Source organism: Myodes glareolus, chromosome 13 (assembly GCF_982192425.1).
Source record: "Myodes glareolus chromosome 13, mMyoGla1.1, whole genome shotgun sequence".
Taxonomy (NCBI): domain Eukaryota; kingdom Metazoa; phylum Chordata; class Mammalia; order Rodentia; family Cricetidae; genus Myodes; species Myodes glareolus.
In genome coordinates this window covers 44,285,618-44,306,214 of record NC_142038.1, presented here as the reverse complement: position 1 = coordinate 44,306,214, position 20,597 = coordinate 44,285,618, and the positions used below count along the sequence as shown (strand labels likewise).

General features: G+C 43.1%; 1 protein-coding gene across 4 annotated transcripts in view; it reads right to left on the bottom strand.

Moving 5' to 3' along the window:
• Positions 1–20,336, bottom strand: part of Ppp2r2b (protein phosphatase 2 regulatory subunit Bbeta) — a 398,449-nt gene extending 378,113 nt beyond the window's left edge. The window contains exon 1 of one of the 4 annotated variants that reach the window (XM_048419510.3): positions 19,863–20,336. In XM_048419510.3, the coding sequence (XP_048275467.1) occupies positions 19,863–19,936 (74 nt within the window). In that variant the 5' untranslated portion in view covers positions 19,937–20,336. The remainder of the gene's footprint in view (positions 1–19,862) is intronic. The other 3 variants (XM_048419512.3, XM_048419516.3, XM_048419513.3) reach the window with 3 other exon arrangements.
• Positions 20,337–20,597: the final 261 nt, after the last annotated feature.

Here is a 20,597-nt window from a genome sequence, read left to right as displayed (position 1 = left end):
ACCAACATCTTAGTAAGGTACCTTATAAAATATTGGCAGCAAACCCTGAAAGAATTTGGCCAACATCATTCTTGGATGGAAGTATGAACCAATGAGTAAAATCAAGTCAATTTCCCCTCTTCTGTTTGAACAGTAGTAGAGTCCCAAAGCTTGGCAATCAGGAAAATCAAAAAGGCTGGCTTTGTTTACCAATCAACCCTGGGTTATAGCATGATTAGTGTATTATATTATTTAGGAAACAAAATTACACATAAAATTGAAAGCATATATTTCTAAGATATACAGGAATTTATGAAGGAGGAGTAAAAGCTAGGAAAATAAATGACCATGTAAACTAAAAGACTGTGTGGCACACAACCTTAACTATTTTAATGAAAATAAAGGTGAAGACAGTGTAGGTATCTAGATGATTGAATAAACTTTAAATTCTCCGTTGGTCATTTAGTATCATAAAGATACAAATCTGTTGAACAATTTTACATGGTATTTTAATAATGGTTCCTAGTACCCAATGCACTTTTTGACTTTTCAAAATTTTCTACATTAATATCTTAGAGAGTGAAGTGTATTTTTATACATCTGGAAGATAAACTCTTTCTTTAAAACTGATTAAATGCAATAATAACATTAAGAATGGTTTTAAAAATCATTATATTAATAGTTTACTTCACAAATGAATGGAGGGTTAACATCTTAAAAAATTTTAAAAAACATTAATTGACCAACTGCTGTATTGAGTAACTTTGTGAGAAACATTATGAATTAGCTTATTTGAGTTTGTACCAATTTGACAAACTAAGTAACTGTCCAAGATAGCCTGTTGCAGATACAAATACACCTAGGCAGTCTTTCTTGGGAGCTCACCCATGTTGGCTTACAGGGAAGTTCCCAAAGTTCCTGGGAATTATGAGTGTGTAGTGAGCTATAAACCTGTAAATATGTGTATACAGATGTATGTACACATTCATAAATATTTGTGCAAGTTTTCTGCCTCCTAACACTCTGAAAACTCACAGTGTAACAGTTTCTTTTGTCTATGTTTATTAGAGAAGTTTCAGGATGAAAATGACGGTGAGTGCCTGTACTAGATTCTGGGGAAACTGAGGCAACAAAATCAAGAATTTGTGGTCTGCTAGCAACACAAATAGGTTTCTTTCCCAACCACAATACAAAAACAAAAACAAAAAAAAAAACCAAAAAACTGAACCCAACCAGATAACCAAACAACCAAACAAAAAAATACCAGCTTGAGAGTTGCCAGTTGGAGGTGTGATGCTGTGTATTGCAAAGTGGCTTGGAGACTGGAAAATTCTTAGTCCCATTTACCTTGTGATCCTGCATCACTTGGGATTTTATTTTCAATTTACTGAGATGGGTTTTTGGAGATGAGGATTGTACAGTGGTAATGGTGTGTGTGTGTGTGTGTGTGTGTGTGTGTACACATTGCCACATGCGTGTGCTGGGTGACAGAGGAGCCATCGTGGACTGTGGGAAAGTGTATGTAGATGCCATCTGCTCTTCGTGGAATGATACTTAGAGCACCCAGCATCTTCAGAGTTGTGTGAGAGAGAGTGAGTCATGCTGGGAACAACATTTTCTGCCTGCCCACTCCTAGGCATATTACCAAGTTTTATTTTATTCTCTAGGTTCTAGTCTTCGGAATCAGTGAAAGAATGATATTCCTGAAGTATCTCACACTGGTGAGATACTTTTCATAAGAATTATGAGTGACTATTGAAAAGACTTTAGTTTCCCGAGGGCGGGCGTCTATTTCATTTGCCATTGTGAGCCAGCATCTGGTCTGCTGTCGGGAACAGACTCAAGGCCTAATAACTAGTTGTGGGTGAATGAGGGAATAATAAATGTTTTGGTTTTATTGGATCAGATTATGTCTGGAATCATTGCTTTCCCGGGTCACTGAGATGCTGGCAACTCAGTTTTGTTGTGGGATATTTTTAGACCCAAGGTTCTTTGACTTTGTCTTAGCTACGTTCCTATTGCTCTAATAAAACACCATGGCAAAAACAACTTGGGGAGGAAAGGGTTGATTGTATCTTACAGCTTGTATTCATTATCCAGGGTGGTAGGGGCAAGAGTAGATGCAGGCACATGGAGGAACACAGCTTATCGGCTTGCTTCTCCTGATTTTCTCAGTTGGTTTTTTATACCACCCAGGAGCACCTACAAAGAGGTGGCACACCTACAATGGGCAGGGCTCCACAACAGCTATCACCTAAGAAAATGCCCCACAGGCTTGCCTACAGGCCAGTCTCGTGGAGGAATTTTCTCAACTGAAGTTTTCTCCTTGCAGACACCTCTAGCTTGTGTCAAGCTGACAAAAGAACTAGCCAACACTGACCTATCAGCAAACCCACCCCCATGTGTATTTTTAAGGGTATGTAGTGACATCGTTAAACCAGTAAGGGTTTAAAAACGGAGAATGAACTGGGACTAGCTTATGGAATAAGGCATGCTGTTATTCGCATTGGGTTTGTATTGTTTAGGTTAAACAAGAAAACAAATTACAGTATAACACGATTGACAGTGGAATATATTATAGAAAAACAAACAAAGTCGACATAGCATGAAAGATGAGCGCTAGACAGTGTGGACCCAACCATCAATCTTACCTGGGGAAAGCACTGTCTAGATCCTAGAAGCAATTTAATGAGGCTTTCAGAAGGCTTGCTTCTAGCACATCAAACTTTGCAAGGATTTCAAAAATACTGAAATCCTGAAGCACTGGGGAAATTGTGTTCTGCTGTTTGCTTGCCTGTTTTAGCAAAGTAGAACCAGAAGGCTGGGGAAAGTGAAATTCTAGAGGAATGAGTCAGGCGATCGGAGCCGGTAGCATGAGTTGGGCACTTTAGTTTATTATATCAACGTATCATGTGAATCCCTATTCACTTGAGATATTCTTCTATCTTCATGTCATATGAGGCACTGGAAGATCCAGGCAGTAGCTTAAATTTACTTCGCTAGAGATGTAAAACCCAGAAGTGAATGCAAACAGCTAAAGCAAAACCCCTTCTTTATGCTGTTAACTTGGCAGTTGCTAGATTAAAACCTCAAGTTTTAGACCACTGAGACACACTGCTTCTTTTAAATGTGAAATAAAATATAAAGGACTTAATTTTTAAAGGGATTTTCTATTTTCAAAAGTAACCCTACAAGCCAGGTGGTGGTGTACTCCTTTAATCCTAGCACTTGGAAGGCAGAGGCAGGCAGATATCTGAGTTAAAGGTCAGTCTGATCTACAGAGTGAGTTCCAGGCCAGCCAGGGCTACATAGGCTATACCCAGTTTCAAAAAATGAAAAATCAAAACCAATCATCAACAATAAGCAAACCAAAGCCAAACCAAAACCAAAAATCCTTTAAACTCTCCAACCCAAGGAAAGGGTGCCCCACACAAATCTTTTATTTCTTGAATGCATCAAATTACCGCAGTCTCTGGGACTTTGCAGGTCTTGCAGGCTTGCAGGTCTGTCTGCCTGGAATGGTCTTCTCTCTCTCTCTCTCTCTCTCTCTCTCTCTCTCTCTCTCTCTCTCTCAATAATTTATTATCTTTATATACATTGGTGTTTTGCCTGCTTGTATGACTGTGTAAAAGTGTCAGAACTTGGAGTTACAGGCAGGTGTGATGTCATGTGGGTGCTGGGACTTGAACTTGGGAGCTTGGGTCCTCTGGAAGAACAGTCCATGCTCTTAATTGCTGAGCCATCTCTCCAGCCCTGGAATGGTCTTCTCTAAGTTTTTCATGTGGCTCATTCTTTATCCCCGGGCAAATTTCAGCTCAGACAAACCTTTCTCAGAAGGCTCCTCTGTCTACTCTATTCCCATTGCTCACCCTCCCTTAGTCACTCTCCCCTCCCCATTCTATTTCCGTGCTCTTCCCTGCCATCACCCTGAATTAAACACTTCTGGTCACTGATGCTCCCTATGTTTGTCTGTTTCCTGTGTGGATGCAAAATGAGTTCAGCCACAACGGCTGCTTGCTCTGTGAAATTTCTCAACCTTCACATCTTCTTGGCACATCACAGGAGCTTCAAAAACGTTTGACAGTAAGAAAAGAAAGTGTGGGCACATGGTGGATGACTACTATGGGGGTAGCCAACCACTCTCTGATTATATTTGAGGGCTATTCCACAAGAGGGAATTCATGTCTGATACCATAAACCCCATCAAATACTCATGCTTGGGGAGGAGGTCATAGACCCTGAGGGGGATACACTATTGTTGCTTTGCTATAAGGAAGGAGTTTCCAAATTGCTCATGAATATCTGTTTATACCCGCAGACATATGTTACACTTAGCTTTAATCAGAGACATGTCTCTTCCATGTGAACTACAATGAGTGCAGACTTAGGGTTGCCCAAGGTGCTAAGACTAAATGAAGTTGAGGGTTAGGCTTCAAGAAGATATTTATACTACTTCCTTTAAGGCTCATGGAACACTGCAGAAGAGGGTAGGAGTCTAGAAAGAATGTAAGAACCGAAAGACAGAGACAAAGGCTGAGAAGAGCTCTTCTAGGTACAGCACAACCACTGGAATCGTGAACTCTGGGCAGATGCGGTTACTGGCACTGGGCCTGGGTGGGGATGGCCTTGCCAGCTGTCATCTACACTGAGTGATGCTCTCTTGGCTTCTGAAAGAGTCCGAGAGAAGAAAAGTCATTGTCTTTCGATGAGAATCTATTGGTGAGCACACCAGGCTACAGTGAAGAGTTCCAAACCCATCATTGTCACAGATATGGCCCTGGCAAAAAATAGATGAGTCAGAATATAAAGCAAAACAAAAATCCATGAATGTGGAGAAGAGATTTTTTCCAAGGAAGAAGGCAGGCTGACAAGGGCAGTAGGGAGATCGGAGGGGGAAAGGAAGGCAACAAATCAGAATGGATTCTATCCACTGAAGAAATAAAACCAATAGAGGCAAAAGGAACTCTTGTGTGTTGTGAATGGGGATGTAAACTAGCCCGACCACTATGAGTATTAGTACAGAGTTCTTCAAAAACTCCTTCATAATCACTCCTGGGAACCTACCCAAAAGAACTCCAAGTGAACACATCATAGAGATACTTGGATATGAATGTTTAATGCAGCACTGTTCACAATGACTAAGTCATGGAACGATCTAGGTGGCCATAAGCAGTGGGATGGATAAAGAAAATATTGTTTAAACACACGATGTTGTTCTTTCAGCCATAAATGAGAACAAAGTTATGTCATTAGAAGACTAGATGCTACTGGAAATAATCATATTAAGCAAATTAAATCAGCCTCAGAAAAATAGATACCACATTCTTTATCTCATTTAGAGTTCTGAGGTTTTTTTTTTATATAGAGACACATAAAATTAGGTTTGTATATTTGACATTAAAGTAGAAGCAGAAACTTTCAAGTAACAACTAATGGGAAAGGCTGGAAAGGAAGGAGTGGTAGGGAGTTGGGGGGGTATGCTCAAAGTTACTGTATATTTGCAGGAAAACTGAATATGGAACTCAGTGTAATAAAAAGAATACAGTTGGAGAAAATATTGAAATAATTAACATCATCTTTAGGGGTGGAGCCTGCAGACCCCAGAGACATTCATGTCTCTAGAGCATAGGCCCACCATGCTGCCATGAATGGTGCCATCAAATAGGACAAGAGAGAGCACAGGCCCAAGAAGCCCTTGTTAATAGCACCTCTAGTGAGCCATTGTGCTAAGAGGGTCATCAAAGGGACCATTGTTGTGGTGGTTTAATAAGAATGGCACCCACAGCTGTTAGCTGTCTGGGAAGACTTGTAGTCTGTGGAAGAGGTGTGTGACAGGGGTGGGCCTGCAGTTCGGAAAGTCTCCTTCCACCCCCAGGACACTCTTTCTGCCTGCTGCTTGGGGCTCTGTTTGAGATGTGAGTTCTCAGCTTTTCCTCTGCCAAGCTTTTGCTCTGTCAGCATGGACTCTAATCCTTTGAAAAATAAGCCAAATTAAGCATGTTCTTTCCTAAGTTGCCTTGGTCATGGCGTTGCTTTTTTTTTTATCACAGAAATAAGAAATTGTGGCGGCTATTTACAGGTTGTAACTGTACTTAGGTCCATATAAGTTCACCATTCGAATTTTACCAGAATCTTTTTCATTTATCTTCTTTCTCTTTCCCTTTTATTTTGGGTGAGTGTTAATGAGATACACATACATATGTACATTCACATGCACGTGGAGGTTCATAGATGCTCCTGTCTCTCTTTTCCCAGTGTTAGGACTGCAGGAGGGTACCACCATACGCATCATCTTCTGTGTGTTCTGGGACTGACCAGGTCCCCATGTTTACAGCTTTACCTGTAGAGCCATCTCTCTGTCCCCATGACTTGTTCACATTCAGCTCTCACGGTCACTTATACCTAACACTTCCCCTGTCTCCCCCTAACAGAATACACAGCGTGAAAAACTCACTTGCCTTTGCCCCATAACCAGTGTCCAGAGTCATTCTGAGGAAAGAGTTCAGAAGTGAACCAAGAAATGGGCTGGCAGTTCATTCTGCCTGTGATAGAGAAGGTGGGGGACGAGGCTGGGGAAAGTGCACCGAGTCCCTGCTAAGCCTCAAACATTGTTTCAGATGCTTTTCCACCCCTTTGTTCATTTGTTTGCCTTGTAAAGTTACAAGTCCTGGGAGCCTAACTTTAAGAAGAAAAGAAAATTGTTTAGAGTAGAAGTCAACTTTTCTCCTCCTTCTGTAAATTGATGTCACACAAGGCAAGTGGTTCTTTAATAGAAGGTTGCAGATCACCAGAGCCCCTGACATTCACGAAATAACCAGACAGTACTGTGTCCAAAAAAGCCCAATAGAGAATTGTAGCCAAGGCCTTGGCCCCATGTTCACCTGCAGGATCGTTCTTGTGTATCATATTAGTGCGGGGTTAGCTGAATAGGCGCCAAAAGCACAATTTCCAAATAGAAGAGCAGGAACAAGCACAAATAAAGCGGATCTAGAGGAGGCTGTTGGGACTGGGTTCAGCAAGCTCAGTCAGACAGGGAAAAAACACAGGCTGGCACGGTGTTGCACTGGAGATTGGAACCGGAAAACCACAGGGCACCAGTTCTGATAAGACTGGGCTATACCAAATCCGCAGGCTGAACTCTTTTCAGACTGGCCCAAGAGCTAGTGGATTCAAGGGCTCCACTGTAAAGTGAGGAGTATGAGATACACAGTCTGGAATTGAATTGTTAAGGGCCCCATATGAGGAAGGAAGCACTTAGAAGAGACTTCTGGGAAGTTTATTAAGTTTCCAGCTTGTTCTCTGTGTGCGAACAGGGCCAATTTCAAAGAAAGATGTGCTTCCTTTTCAAAATTGTAATCAGGCAGTTGCATAAACTTGGCTCAGGCTATTTGAAAGTAGCTGGAAGCTGAATCTGGTTCTCTCCCCAGGGCTTACACGATGCGTGCCAGCAGTGCCTAATGAAGTCCCTTCACAGTGAGTGCAGCCTTGGGAACTTTCCTGTCCTGTAGAGCTTCTCCTGGTACCCAAGCATCACTGGATGGCCGTGACAGGATTGCAAGAACAAACCACAGTGCAGGGGGTGCATAAGCTGAGTCTGAGCACAGCGGTTTACAGGGCAGCTGTGCTGATGGCTTTGTGAAATGCTGGGGGGTGGGGGTGGGGGATAGGGAGTAGGGGGGTGGGAGGCTGGGGTAGACAGGACTCGGCCCTCCTTTCTAGTTCAGGCTCTGTGATGAGGATTTATTTCCTGGAGTAAATGGAGTCCCAAGGACACATCAGTGCCACCGGAAACTGCTCTGTGCACAGGCCAAGGAGGAGATGACCTCTGCCCTTTGACTTCTGGCTTCAATCCAAAGGCTCTTCTCTTAGCAGGTCCTTAGCAGTGCTCGCCTACTGAGACATGGGGAACAGCATGCCTGCCTGTGAAAGTCACACCTCAGCTTCCTTTTCCCACTGTTAGCAACCCTGATCCTAATTCTGATGTTTCCCCCATCTTTACAAGACACAGAGAGAGGAGGTCCCCAAACGTGTCTTAGGGTTACTATTGCTGCAATAAAACACCATGCCCAAAAAGCAAGTTGAGGAGGAAAGGCTTTAGTTGACTTACACTTCCACGTTGTAGTCCATCACTACAGGATGAAGGAACAGGAATCAAACCAGGCAGGAACCTGGAGTCAGGAGCTGATGCAGAGGCCATGGAGGAGTGCTGCTTACTGGTTTGCTCCTCATCGCTTACTCAACCTGTTTTCTTATGGAACCAAGGACCACCAACCCAGGGATGGCACCACTTATATTGGACTGGTCCCTCCCTTGATCAACCACTAATTAAGAAAATCTCTTACAGCTGGATCTTAGGCATCTCCTTCTAGATAGCTCTAGCTTGTGTCAGTTCGATATAAGACTAGTCAGAACAATGGCTGTGACTGATGGTGCAGTCACTGGAGGCTACTTGAAGGAATTTGAAACCCCTGAGCTTCCCACCTATTCGGTCTGTTTCATAGGACCGTGAAAAGAGAAAGTAGTCACTAAGATAGACATTTCCTAGCCTTCCTTACAGGACTGGCTTTGGTCCTGTCTCTTCTGATAACCCACTGTGTTGCTTACATATGAATACACAGCTGAGCATATGTGCATGGCTCTCTAGAGGCTTTGATACAGCAGCTCCAGCTTGCTGAATCAACAAGATTTGAAATCATTCTTAGAGACTCTGCCCTAAGACAGAGTCTTTCTTGACTTCTAAATATCATGCTTTCAAATGCAAAGCCTGGAAGAGAAGCCTCCATTCCAAGCTGGAATATTTCCTGACTGTCAAAAGGAGCATAGTTTACTACCTCTGTTGTCGCTCACTAGAATAGAAATCTTTCTGGATGTCAGGACAAAGGACAGGTTCCCATATTATTCAGACTGTCACAAACAAAATTCAGGAATTCGGAACACACAATGAGACAACTACATGTCTACTTACTCTAAGGAAACAGAAGGGATGCTTGTAGAGATCACATATCTGCTTTAGTGTGTTCCACTCTATGAAGCATGTTATATATTCTTTTCCCCCTAATCTTTTCAGAGCAGTTACAGAAATTTTCAAAACTTTACCCAATCTAACAATTGTTTTCTGAAATTTATTCTGTTATAATTTTCAGTTTCTCTTTGGTTTGAGACTAAACTCTATAACTCGTGGTCACAGACGCATGAGGCTATGTGCCTCTAAAGCCTTAACCTTCCCCTCTTGGTCTCTGTATGTAACCAACTGGCTTTTCTTCACTGTTTTTATTTTTGTAACCTTTTCCTCCGTGCCAAGAATGTAACCCTGTCTTAGGCATGCTAAGCACGGTCTCTGTCACTAAGCCACAGCAAGCCCTTCTTTCCCCTTGATTCGCCTTAGCTCTCTGTTGACTGGACCTCAGACATGCTCTCCTTGACCTGCAAAATTCCCCCTCATTTTACCTCACTATGCTCTATCCATTCTTCAGCACAGTGACACCTCCTCAGGGTCATTCCAATCTTCCTCTGCATAATGAACAAAGCCTCATTAGACCTTGCCCTGACGCCAACACTCGCCATGGCAATGTTGTCACAGGATGCAATTATTTTATTTGCCTCCCACAATGGCAGGAACTACATCTACTTTTTGGCATCAATGAACAATCACCTAGCTAGCATCTGACACATGATGGAGATGCTCTTTACTCCTGTCTCTGTCGTTTGGGAATGGATGGAAGAGTATACAAGTGACTGCACTTACAAGGATGCTCACCAGCCCCATTTGCTACTGACATCTCCAGAACAGTGGCACCCCATGAATCACCAGCAGGTTCTACAGCAGGCTTCCCTAAAGCACATCTTTGAGGCTGTATCTAGATCTGCCTCGCAATTGCTCTTCTTGCTCACTGCCTTTTCAGACACTTGTGAAGATAAAGACCTTGGCCATCTCAGCCCGTCTTTTCCCCCAGTCCACTCTGCCTGTGAAGAAGCGATGACTCAGAAAACTAATGGACCAGGCTCCCTAACAACGACAATGATTTCACTGTCTGTGATTTTCCTATTACAGTTCTAAAATTGGGTTCCAACGAAGGAAAGGCCTAAGGACACAAATATCAGGAAGAAAATATGGATCCAGGAACACAAAACAGCACTGACTAGTATTGGGTACATACGAATGCCAGCAAATGGGTAAGAGCTTGGGAGAATCAGAAGTGAAAGCAGATCCCTTTGCATGAAGACATAGTGGACTGGGAGGAGTGGACCCTGGCTGCTCAATCAGACTAACTTGGCAGTGTCGCTGGAAAGACCTGGACAGAGATGCTCTCAGTGGAAGCAGAGGCACTTAGGTGTCCACCAGGCGCATTCTGCTCAGCGTCACAGGTCTTTACAATAAACATGAAAAGGAAACACTGTTTCTTCCATTCTAAAGTTGGATAAACAGACACGTAGAGGACGAATAAGTTTAAGTCAAAACCAGAACTCAGCAGATTCTTACTATTTCCAACTAACTAAGCCTTTTGTACAGTCACCACTTGGTGTGTTCATCTGTCCAGTATGGGTAATAAATACACTGTAGGATTGCCGTAGTCGTTTACCTCCACGAGACAACATGGCCACCATGGACACACAGTTGGCTCTTATTACATAGTTTCAATTCTCTGTGTTTTCTATTGACTTGAGAGTTCCTTACAGGTTTTCTCATGAACTCTTGAAAATAATTACTTCTTCCAGGTGTGGGAAGACACTTGCAGGGCTTGTACTTTACACAGTATATATCACTTCGCCCAACAATAGCATTGCGTGTGACCTGCTGTTACTGTAACAGATGAGCCTGGCATGATTGGCTCATAAAGGATGAAGGTTATGTGGGCTCACAGTTTCGTCCATCTCAGGATGGACATCATAGAATCTATTTGCTCCTTTGTTTTACAGCCCGTGGCAGCACAGCCCATCCTCCACCCTCCCAGCAAATTAACTCACTTTGCAGCCCAAGAACAGGAAGAGGAAAGGGCTAGGGTTCCACTTCCTCCTTCAGGACATTCCTCCAATGACCTCAAGCCTGCCACTAGATCTAACTTCTTAAAGGTTGCACTGTTTCCTAATAGCACACTGTGCAGAGAAGTCAAGCTTTCGCATGAGCCTTTGGTGGGACATTGTACACAAACGCCATAGAGCAATGAGGTTTTACTCTGCTCCAAGTCAACTCTCCAGCACAGAATTAGACAGCTTCTGAAGGTATGGTGGTGTCAGGAAATGACCTGAATCTAGGACAGCTAGCCCAAGACTTCTTCCCATCACCACACCATATTCAAGCGCATAGGCCAAGAGTTGACTCCTGAGATCTCTCCAAATGTGAAGAATATTAATATTCCTAGCTAATTTTTTTCTTGGGTACCACACCCTATACTTGCAATGAATTGCCACGTTCATTCACTAAAGCAACTGTTCATTGCGTGCATAAATTTTATCCCTTCTTTTGTATGTGACAAAGTTAAAGCCCAAAGAATTGGATTTCTCTATGTTTGGCAGACATTTTAGTCAATACCCAAACAGTGCAGCTTGAAGCAAATTTACAGTTACATTGAAGCAGACAAATACTGAACGGAAGGTAACTAACTGACTTTTCAGGAGGGGAACAACGACCTTGGTTCTTCCCAGGGTAGCCACGCCCCTGTCAGATATCCTTGAATGCCTTTACCACAAACAAAGTCTCTGCCGTTGTAGGATTTTACTCTGTCACTTCAGGGAAACTGACTAAGCAATTGCCCTCCCCCAGGACTCTCCCATTGAGCCTGTATACACTCCTTCCTCTACCTTCGCTATTTAATTCCAAACTCTGACTCACATAATATTTAACTTGGAAATTCTATAATCTATGTCTAGAGTTTCCACGTCCAGGAATTCTAATCTTGAAGAACTGTGATGCAGTCATATGGATTTTCCATGGGTGATTCTTATGCACAGTTGGGGTTAAAAGCAATAGACAAAGTTGTGTGTGTGTATAACTTGAGGAGTGGGCTGTGTCCTGCTGCCCAGCTAGCTTAACCCTGAAATAATCACACAGAAAGTCTGCATTAATTATAAACTGATTAGCCCATTAGCTCAGGTTTCTTATTAGCTCTTATAACATATACCAGCCCATTATTCTTATCTATGTTAGCCACATAGCTTGGTACCTTTCTCAGCAGGTCACATCTTGCTTCTCCCATGGTCTGGGCAGGACTTGGAGGAATGGGCTGTAATGAGAATTCCCAGAATTCTCCTGTTCTTATTGCCCCACCTCTACTTCCTGTCTGGTTGACCCACCTATACTTCCTGCCTGGCCAATCAGTGTTTATTTAAGACATGATTGACAGAATACAGACAATTCTCCTGCAGCATGTGTGTGTTTACATTTTAAACTAGGAAGACTCCCATCTTTCCTTTCCCCATGTGTTGAGGACAATTCCTGAAATGTGGTGGGGCAGATAAGAACATGGACTCCAGCGTCAGACAGTCTGGGCACAAATCCTGACTACATTTTAGCCTGGTGGTTTCTGGGTGCTTTACCTAACCAACCACTCCTTGCCTTGTACCTTCATCTAGCTACAGGTACCAAGGTGGTATTTTTGAGATGTATTAACTGTATGATTAACACAGGCACATAACAAGCTAATTTTGTAGGCAAGACCATGCACAAAAAAAATCAATATATCAGAAACTACTCATACCTATATATGGCTCCCAATGTGGTAAGTCCAACAGGGATAAAGGAAATCACACGATGTTCCATCTGTGATTGGAACATCATTCATGTCTGAATGGATACAGACATTATGGTTGGTATTTTCCAGCACTATTTTTTTTATTTTCATAACCGTATGCTGCTATTGTTAGAGAACAAATGCACTAGTTTAATAACTGGAAGTCTATCGATCATTATCAAGGCAGTGACTGAATCTCAGGGCACGTATCTTCCCACATCATACTAAAACTTCAAGCAAACACTCCTTTATATGGTCCTTTGCGCAGCACACAAATGCTGGTTACACACTTCCTAGAAGCTAAGGACTGTACTTGATTGACAACCTTTGCCACATTAAGGGTACAGTGGAGGAAAACGGGCAATGAGTAATTTAATTGGTATGTAAAAGTGAGGCAAGGTAGGTGCTATAGAATAAATCAGAGCAAAATAAAGGAGGGAGGTGGGGTGGGAGAGATTGAGATTGTTTGGCTTCAGATGGAAGGCAGGGAAAGGATTCTCTGTTGAAGAAACGTTTTGCGAGAAGGCTGTGATAGAGTATGATTGAATTGTAGGTATTTTTAGGAGGTTAAGCCCAGGAGGATTTACCACAGAATTGGAAGATGAATATGAGGGAAAGGAGGAGTTGTGAATGATTCTAAAGATTTTTTTTGGCAGGACTAACTAGGAGAAAGGAGTTCTTATTTCTTAAGATGGAAAGGAATGCTGGACAAACAGGTTTTCTCCAGGGCAGAAGTCAAGCAATTCTGTTTTGAGATTCCTATTCTGCTTTTCCAGGTGGAACTGTTGGGCAAGCAGCTGGAAAGCATCTTAGGAGTCTAAGAAGGGCTGGACGGTGAGGGAGAAGAAGACAGAAGGATCAAACCCAGAAGACAAGACAGTAAACTCCTTAGGAAGGAAGCAGCGAGTCTATGGCCCTGTGTGTTGTTGATGCTGTGCATTACTCAGAGGAGACCTGGCAAAGATGACTAGATTCGTTGATGTAAGGATGGGTGTGGCTCTGAGAAAACCCATCTTGGTAGAATGGCACAAAGAAGAAACTGGAGAAAAGAAGGGTGACAGCCAAGCAAAGACTCTTCCAAGTGGAGCAGTAGATCGGACCTTCGATGAAGGAGGATACAGGTTTATGAGATGAGTGAGGCCAGGTGACTTACTGTGTGTGTGTGTGTGTGTGGACAGCACAAAGAGGCTCCGTGGAGAGGAAACCCCTGGTGCTGATGAGAGTGGGCAGAGCGAAGGCATGAAATGGCTAGAATGAAGAGGGGGAATGAGCTCTTCATACAGCGGATGCTCAGTAGGCCCACTCACCCACTGTCCATCATATTTTAAAAATACACTTAAGACATATAGTAGTAGCAAATGACAATATGATCTTGTCCCATTTGATCTTAACAAAATTCCCTTGGTGTAGCTGTTATGATTTCCATGTCACAGAGACACACACCATGCCTTAGAAAGGGTTTTAGGAGCAGGCGTGGATCTATGAAGATGAGAGAGGTTGATCAGAAAATGAGTAGGCAGAGAAAGCTGTGGGGGAGGCACATGTGACGTGGGCTCTGAAGAGTGGGATGCTTCTAAATATGTGGAAAGGATTGAGAAGAGGATTTAAGAAACAAGGCAAGTAAGAATTCTGTAAATACAAAAAAAAAGCAAAAAAAAATGCGAGGAGTCCATTCTTTGTATATGTACTCTGACATCGGACTGCGTGAATTCTAATCCTAACTTCTGTTCCCAATCAGAGTGAGGCTAGTCATGTCACCCAGCTTCCTTGGGGTATGTCAAGAACGCTATTCACCTAAACATTATTGTTGAAAGTCGACACACACACACACACACACACACACACACACACTTTCATCCATGTACACACAATGGAATTATAGCACTGTGTCTTTTACTCATCTTTGTATTAGTATTTTTTATGACACAGTGAAGAGTGAGAAAAACGTGCATTTGTGTACGTATGGGAAGTGACTTACAGAAAGCTTATTGAAGATGTCATTGAGAGATGTTTCAAGATGACCTTTCTGGTAAAGAATCCTTACAGACAGAATATGGGTGAGTCTGTCCATCCACTTTCCTATTCAGCCCTCAATTTTAAAAGGGTGTCATGAATATCTAATGAAAGTGAATGGAGCAAAATCCAGCTTTTAGCTCTCCAGGACACAGATATGTATGAAGTTAAGTGGATCTTTTCAAAACACCTGGGAGGCTGTCCTCACACGGACTCAGAAAAAAGTGTTCAGGCTGTTGTGAAGGCTACAGAGGCTCTAACGTTAGGGTCAGAGGGTTGAGGCTTGCTTTTTGGCTCTGTTCCTTTACTAAGTTTTGGCTGAGACAATTCTTCATTTAAAACATGGTGATAATGGTATTCAGTATGGATGGGTATTGTGAGGAGCAGGTCAGAGAGTCCCGACATAGTCTCTGGCTCTCAGCCAGGCTCCACAGGCTTCCTTGGAGTTGCTTGTATTTCTTGGAGATTCTCTCCTCTGTGACTATGGCTTGTGTGACTCACAACATCCATCTTTGAAGTCTCGAAGAAGTCTTCCCAGAAAGACTTGTTTTAGATCAGTTTCTAGGATGAGTGGGGGTTGTGCACGGGAGAGCAGCAAGAACGATCCATGCTGCAGAGGGGGCACATGCAAGGCACACCCCCTTGTTCTTTTAGGACACTAACCATACCCTGGTTGGTTAATAACCAAAGAAGATCTTCCAGTGTTTGCTCCCAAATTAGATTCCAAAAAATAGCAGCGAGTCTCCTTTTGCTTCCCTGCCCACCCATTCCTGTGACTTTTTATTTCCCTTTGGCCTGTAGGCTGCTTTTTATAGTTTCTTTTAGCTTTAATCTAGTTGTCTCTCCAATTCTGAAGCCATTTTTTTTCTCCTGGATGATTCCTTTTCCTATCAAGGCATAAGAAGATAAGGATCCCTTAACTCAGTCACATAGAAGATAGAACAGTGACTTCTCAAACTGTTATCCTACCTTATCATCATTTGGATGTTCTTATTTCAGACTGCATCCTTTTATCTCAAGATAAAGAACCATAGGACCAACTCAATGACTCGATTGGTAAAGTGCATGTCGACAAGGTACTCATGACAACCTGTTTGATGCCCAGAACCAACATGGCAGAAGGGGAGAGCTGATTCTACAAGCACCATAATGCACTCTCTGACAAACAAAAATAAACAAACATGAATCAAAAAATGAGCATTGCAGCAAAATTGGTCTCTTAAAGTAAGTCTGCTTGAGGATCCCCACCCTGCATTGACTAAGACAACTTGTGCTTATATGACGGTTGTGTTGTGTTTATGTGTTTCTATTGGGATGCTTTTTGCAACGTGATGCACATGATTTTGCACTTATCTACATGATACCCACATATGTGTCATCCTTTTACCCGCATGAGTCCATCCAGTGTTTATTTTGCACTTGACATTGCCCTAGTGCTAGCAGTACGGAAGGGCACACAGTTACACATGGGCTGGCTTCCACCACCGTCATTCATCACAGCAATGATGTCATCACAATTTATTTGCCACGGCAAACTAGGTGTGTCCTCCGAAGTGGAGAAACACGGTCTTAAATAGCTATGATGAGCAGAGGGTCAAGGATGGCTTCTGGGATGGAACTGGAGTTGAAGGCTGGAGCAACAATGTTTTATGGCAGAGTGGGTTCCTAATAGCCTATTGTTAAGGGAGAATGTTGAGGGACCAACAAAGGACTGTGTGGCCAGAGGCCAGGCAAGATGGCCATATGTTAAGTCAAGCAAAGAGAGAGGTTGAACAGGTAGCAGGACAAATAAGATTTTAACTACAGATATGTTTGAGAGCACGGGATGGAAAGTAGCTCCTGTCTCTCCCCCCCTCTTCTCTCTCTCATCTATCTAATGTGATGCATGCATGTGAATGCACAGGTGCACATGTATGCAGAGGCCAGACTAGTATTGGAAGCCCTTTCTTCTATCACTCTTTACTGCCTTGAGATGATCTCTCACTGAACCAGAAGCTTGCCATCTGGGGTAGGTGGGCTAACCAGTGACCTCTTCATTCCCCAGTGCTGGGGTTATGGGTTTACAAAGCCATGTCCAACATTTTGTATGGGTGCTAAGCATTTGAACTCAGGCTTCCAGGCTTACAGAACAGCTTTTCTTTTATTGACAGGGCCATCTCCATAGGACTCCTCTTTAAAACTATTTATTATGCATGCATATATGTATTATGTATTTCTTATGTGTGAGGGTATTTTGCCTGCATGTATGTGTGTGTATCACTTGCATGTGTGGTTCCTGTGGAGGCCAGGAGAGTGGTCAGATATTCTGGAACTGGAGCTATATATGTCTGTTAGTTGTCATGTGGGTACTGAGAATCAAATCTAGGTCCCTTGCAAGAGCAGCAGGAATTCCCAACTGCTGAGCCATCTCATCAGCCCCAGGACTCCATATTTTAAACAAATCATTCTAATTACTATATGAAGAAACAAACCTTCATTTCATGGGTTAAATAACAGAGAAAGAAGGAAAGCAAAAAAAAATGCACTAATTTATGAAGGTAATATTCTGGAAGCACCTTCTATATGAAGTATCATTTTGTGTTTGGACAATGCATTGGATATAGCAAATTCAGTGTACATGAAGGCCAGTTTGCCATTATTATTGCCATGATCAAAGCCTCCTCTGTAGCATTCTGAATATATTTCTTTGAAGCCATCCCCTGGAAACCAAGGTTCAGAGGCGCCAACACCTAATATCACCTTGCTGGCACTTGGAAGAGGTGGGATCCCAAGGCAGCATTCACTTTGCTGGGATTTAGAAGAGGAAGAATCCCAAGCCAACATCTTCCTGTTGTGGGGAAGCAACAGGAAGACAACTCAAGTCTTCACTATACGGTGTTCTTCCCTCAAGAGACCCAGCACCACTTCACATCCTAAAGTTGTTTTAGAATTATTCTTAGGGAAATTGTTGGAGCCAATTTTGTATTTATTTTCTAATAAGAAAATTATTCATTCTTCCCTTATCCAGTTAAATAAAATGTGACATTAAGATGTGTAAATAAATAGGCTCAAGTGTAGAGTAGCAGGGCTGCTATAAAGAAACATACATCTAGAGAAAAGCAAAACAAACTCAGACACATTCTGACATATTCTTCTCCTTATACGAACTTTAAATAAGGTAACTAGCTTTGGGTGACACTATGATGTGTTTAAGGAAGTGGGTTGGGCTTGGAGATGGAAGAAGAAAGAAAATGTGAACCTCCCAGGAAACACGGGACACCGTAATCAAAGTCAGACAGTGCCTGTCATTTAAAGAGTTTTAGGAAGACTGATATTTGTCACATTTCATTCTCAACCTCCATGGGATGAGGGCTTCTTACTTCTGTATTACCAGAAGAGATTGGGTGCAGAGCAATTAAATAGAGTGGGCCAGCTGCCTTGGTGTCTGACTCATGTCTTTTTCACTGTGTCCCAAGGCCTCGTCCATGATGTTATTCCGGCGGAAGCCACTCTCTTTCCTAATTGTCTTTATTAGATTCACAAGGAATTCAAATCCAGGCTCCTGGTTTCCATCTCTGTGTCTGTTGATGGGGGTGAGGCAGAAGTTGTTTGTTTTGAGACAAAGTGAGGTTTCTATCTTGATAGAATTAATTAAATCCATTTAAAAAACACTTAAAAACATTCTTGTTGCGGTAGCAGCTTTGTCTCCATGACCAGCCTATTTAGTTTGATCAATGCACAGCATACCAACTGAGATCAAGTGTTTGGGTTGTCAGAGACCAAGTTGGGAGGAGAGGAGAAGGGAGGCAATCTGGGAGCCAATCAGAATGTAGAGTCATCAAGGCCCCTTCCAAATGGCTTTAGGTCTGCTGTATGTGGGAAGCTTTGGAAATTTTGATCCATGCTACCTTCCTCTATCTCCTTCCCCAATATTTATAAGCATACATGTAGAGATTTATTAGGTTCTTCCCTGCCCCCACAAGGGAGAACATTTTCTAGTGGGTCATTTGCTCTTAAGCCACCAACACATTTAAAGGGACGCACACACATGCAAAAATAACATATTAAGAAATCAGTGTCTATGAAAATGTCATCCTCAGTCTCAATGTTAAAGTCATCCCAAGCACCTATTCCCTTTTCCCATTGGGAAGTGTTTGAAAATCCACTCCATCCCCGAAGACTGCTTCTCTCGTATGCTGTCCACAGCCCTCAATCCCAGACTCCTCCTGCGAGGATGAGAAATAAGGGTGACTCAGAACAGGCTGCCCACCCTCTCCATCCAGGATGATGGTGGCTAGACAGAGGTGGATTCGCCGTTGGTGTCCCTTTTAATACACTTTTAGGGTAACTACCAAAGGTGATGATTATCCAGCCTAGTAGCTCTGCGTGAAACCGCGCTTTCCTGGGAACATCAGATCAACGGAAACAGGCAAATCCCACACGGAAGAAACACAAGCAGCTCCTTGGTGGAGAAATGCTGAGATCCACAATGCTTAGTGGAATGGTCCTGCCAGATGTTTACCAAGTGTAACGTGCACAGAGAAAGTGCACACCCTTGTATACATGCCATGGCAGGCTAGAAACCAAGGCAGTCCCGGATAGATTCTGGGCAAGGCCCAGCCCATGCTCCTTTCAGAGAATTCACTTAGAAACCCCACAAATCACATTTCCAGCAAGTACCCAAACTGAGCCACCTATGTACAGACCGAGCTCCAGCCTGACAGCCAGCACTCCCCAGTCACAGACGAGGCTAATTCTATTTTGCTAATTGCTTTCTTGGGCATGCACCAAGTTATTAAGCAGTGACACAACAGAGCTAGGATAAACGTGTGTGGCAGCATCCCCGGACTGTTTTTTCTCGGCACTAGTTCCAGCGACTTGTTTGCATGGTAAACGGAACGAGGGAAATTGACAAAATATTTCTGAATGACTTCAGATCGGCTGCCCGCTTGGAGATCACCTTCGCAACATGAGCCTGCTCTTCAGAAAACACTTCCCTTTCCTTGGAGGAGGCAGGCTGATTTTCGGAGCAAATCTATATATCAGCTACCAGCTTCCCCAGGAACGAAGCTGCAGAAAGCAGCGACAGCAGAACCTGTGGGAAGTCAGACACCAGCCCACTTTGTCCCACCCACCCAGACACTCTCCCTCTCTGGTCTGTACCTTCCGTGTGGCAGCTGGAAGAGAGGATGGTGTTTGGAGGTCTGAAGATGTAAGGCAGGTAACGAGAGAAGCATTTCATCTTCCAAAGGAAAAAGAAAATTCTAAATGAAAAACCAGTCTCCCGAATCCATAAGGATTCTCTCGGCCTTGAAAGCTGGCTACATCACCAATATGTTTATGTAGGTTCTCTCCCAGATCGGCAGAGCTGGGAAGCCCAAGGAATAACTGGAGATGGGTCCCATTTTGCCATCAGCGCCTGGAAGCAATGCCTTACATTTCTGCAGGCTGCTCAAACTCAGAAGCCCCCAAGCAAGCTGGGATAGAGCCTCTTCATTGGCTGGAGCTCCTCCGAGCAGGATTGCTGAGTAAGTCAGTCAGTCCTGCCTGTAAACACACGCTGAAACGTTCTGCCTGGAGCGTCTACCTTTCCCTGCGTGTCCGTCTCCCAGTAATAGCAACGCAGCCGGACACGGCAGTGGTGAGGATAAGTGACCAGCTCCTATTTAGCTGAAAGATCAGATTAAACAAAGACAGCATAGTGTTCTGCCCTGGAGGGGATGGCTGTTCAAAAAAGCCACCCGTAATGCCACGGATCTCAGGAATATTAAAGTACAGTGCAATGAAACGGATCTCTGTCCTCTGCTTAATCTAGATTTAGTTCCTTTTTTTTTTTTAACTCTAAAGCTCAAACAATAGGGCTATTTATCATTTAGGTGAAGCCAAAAGCTGGGTTGC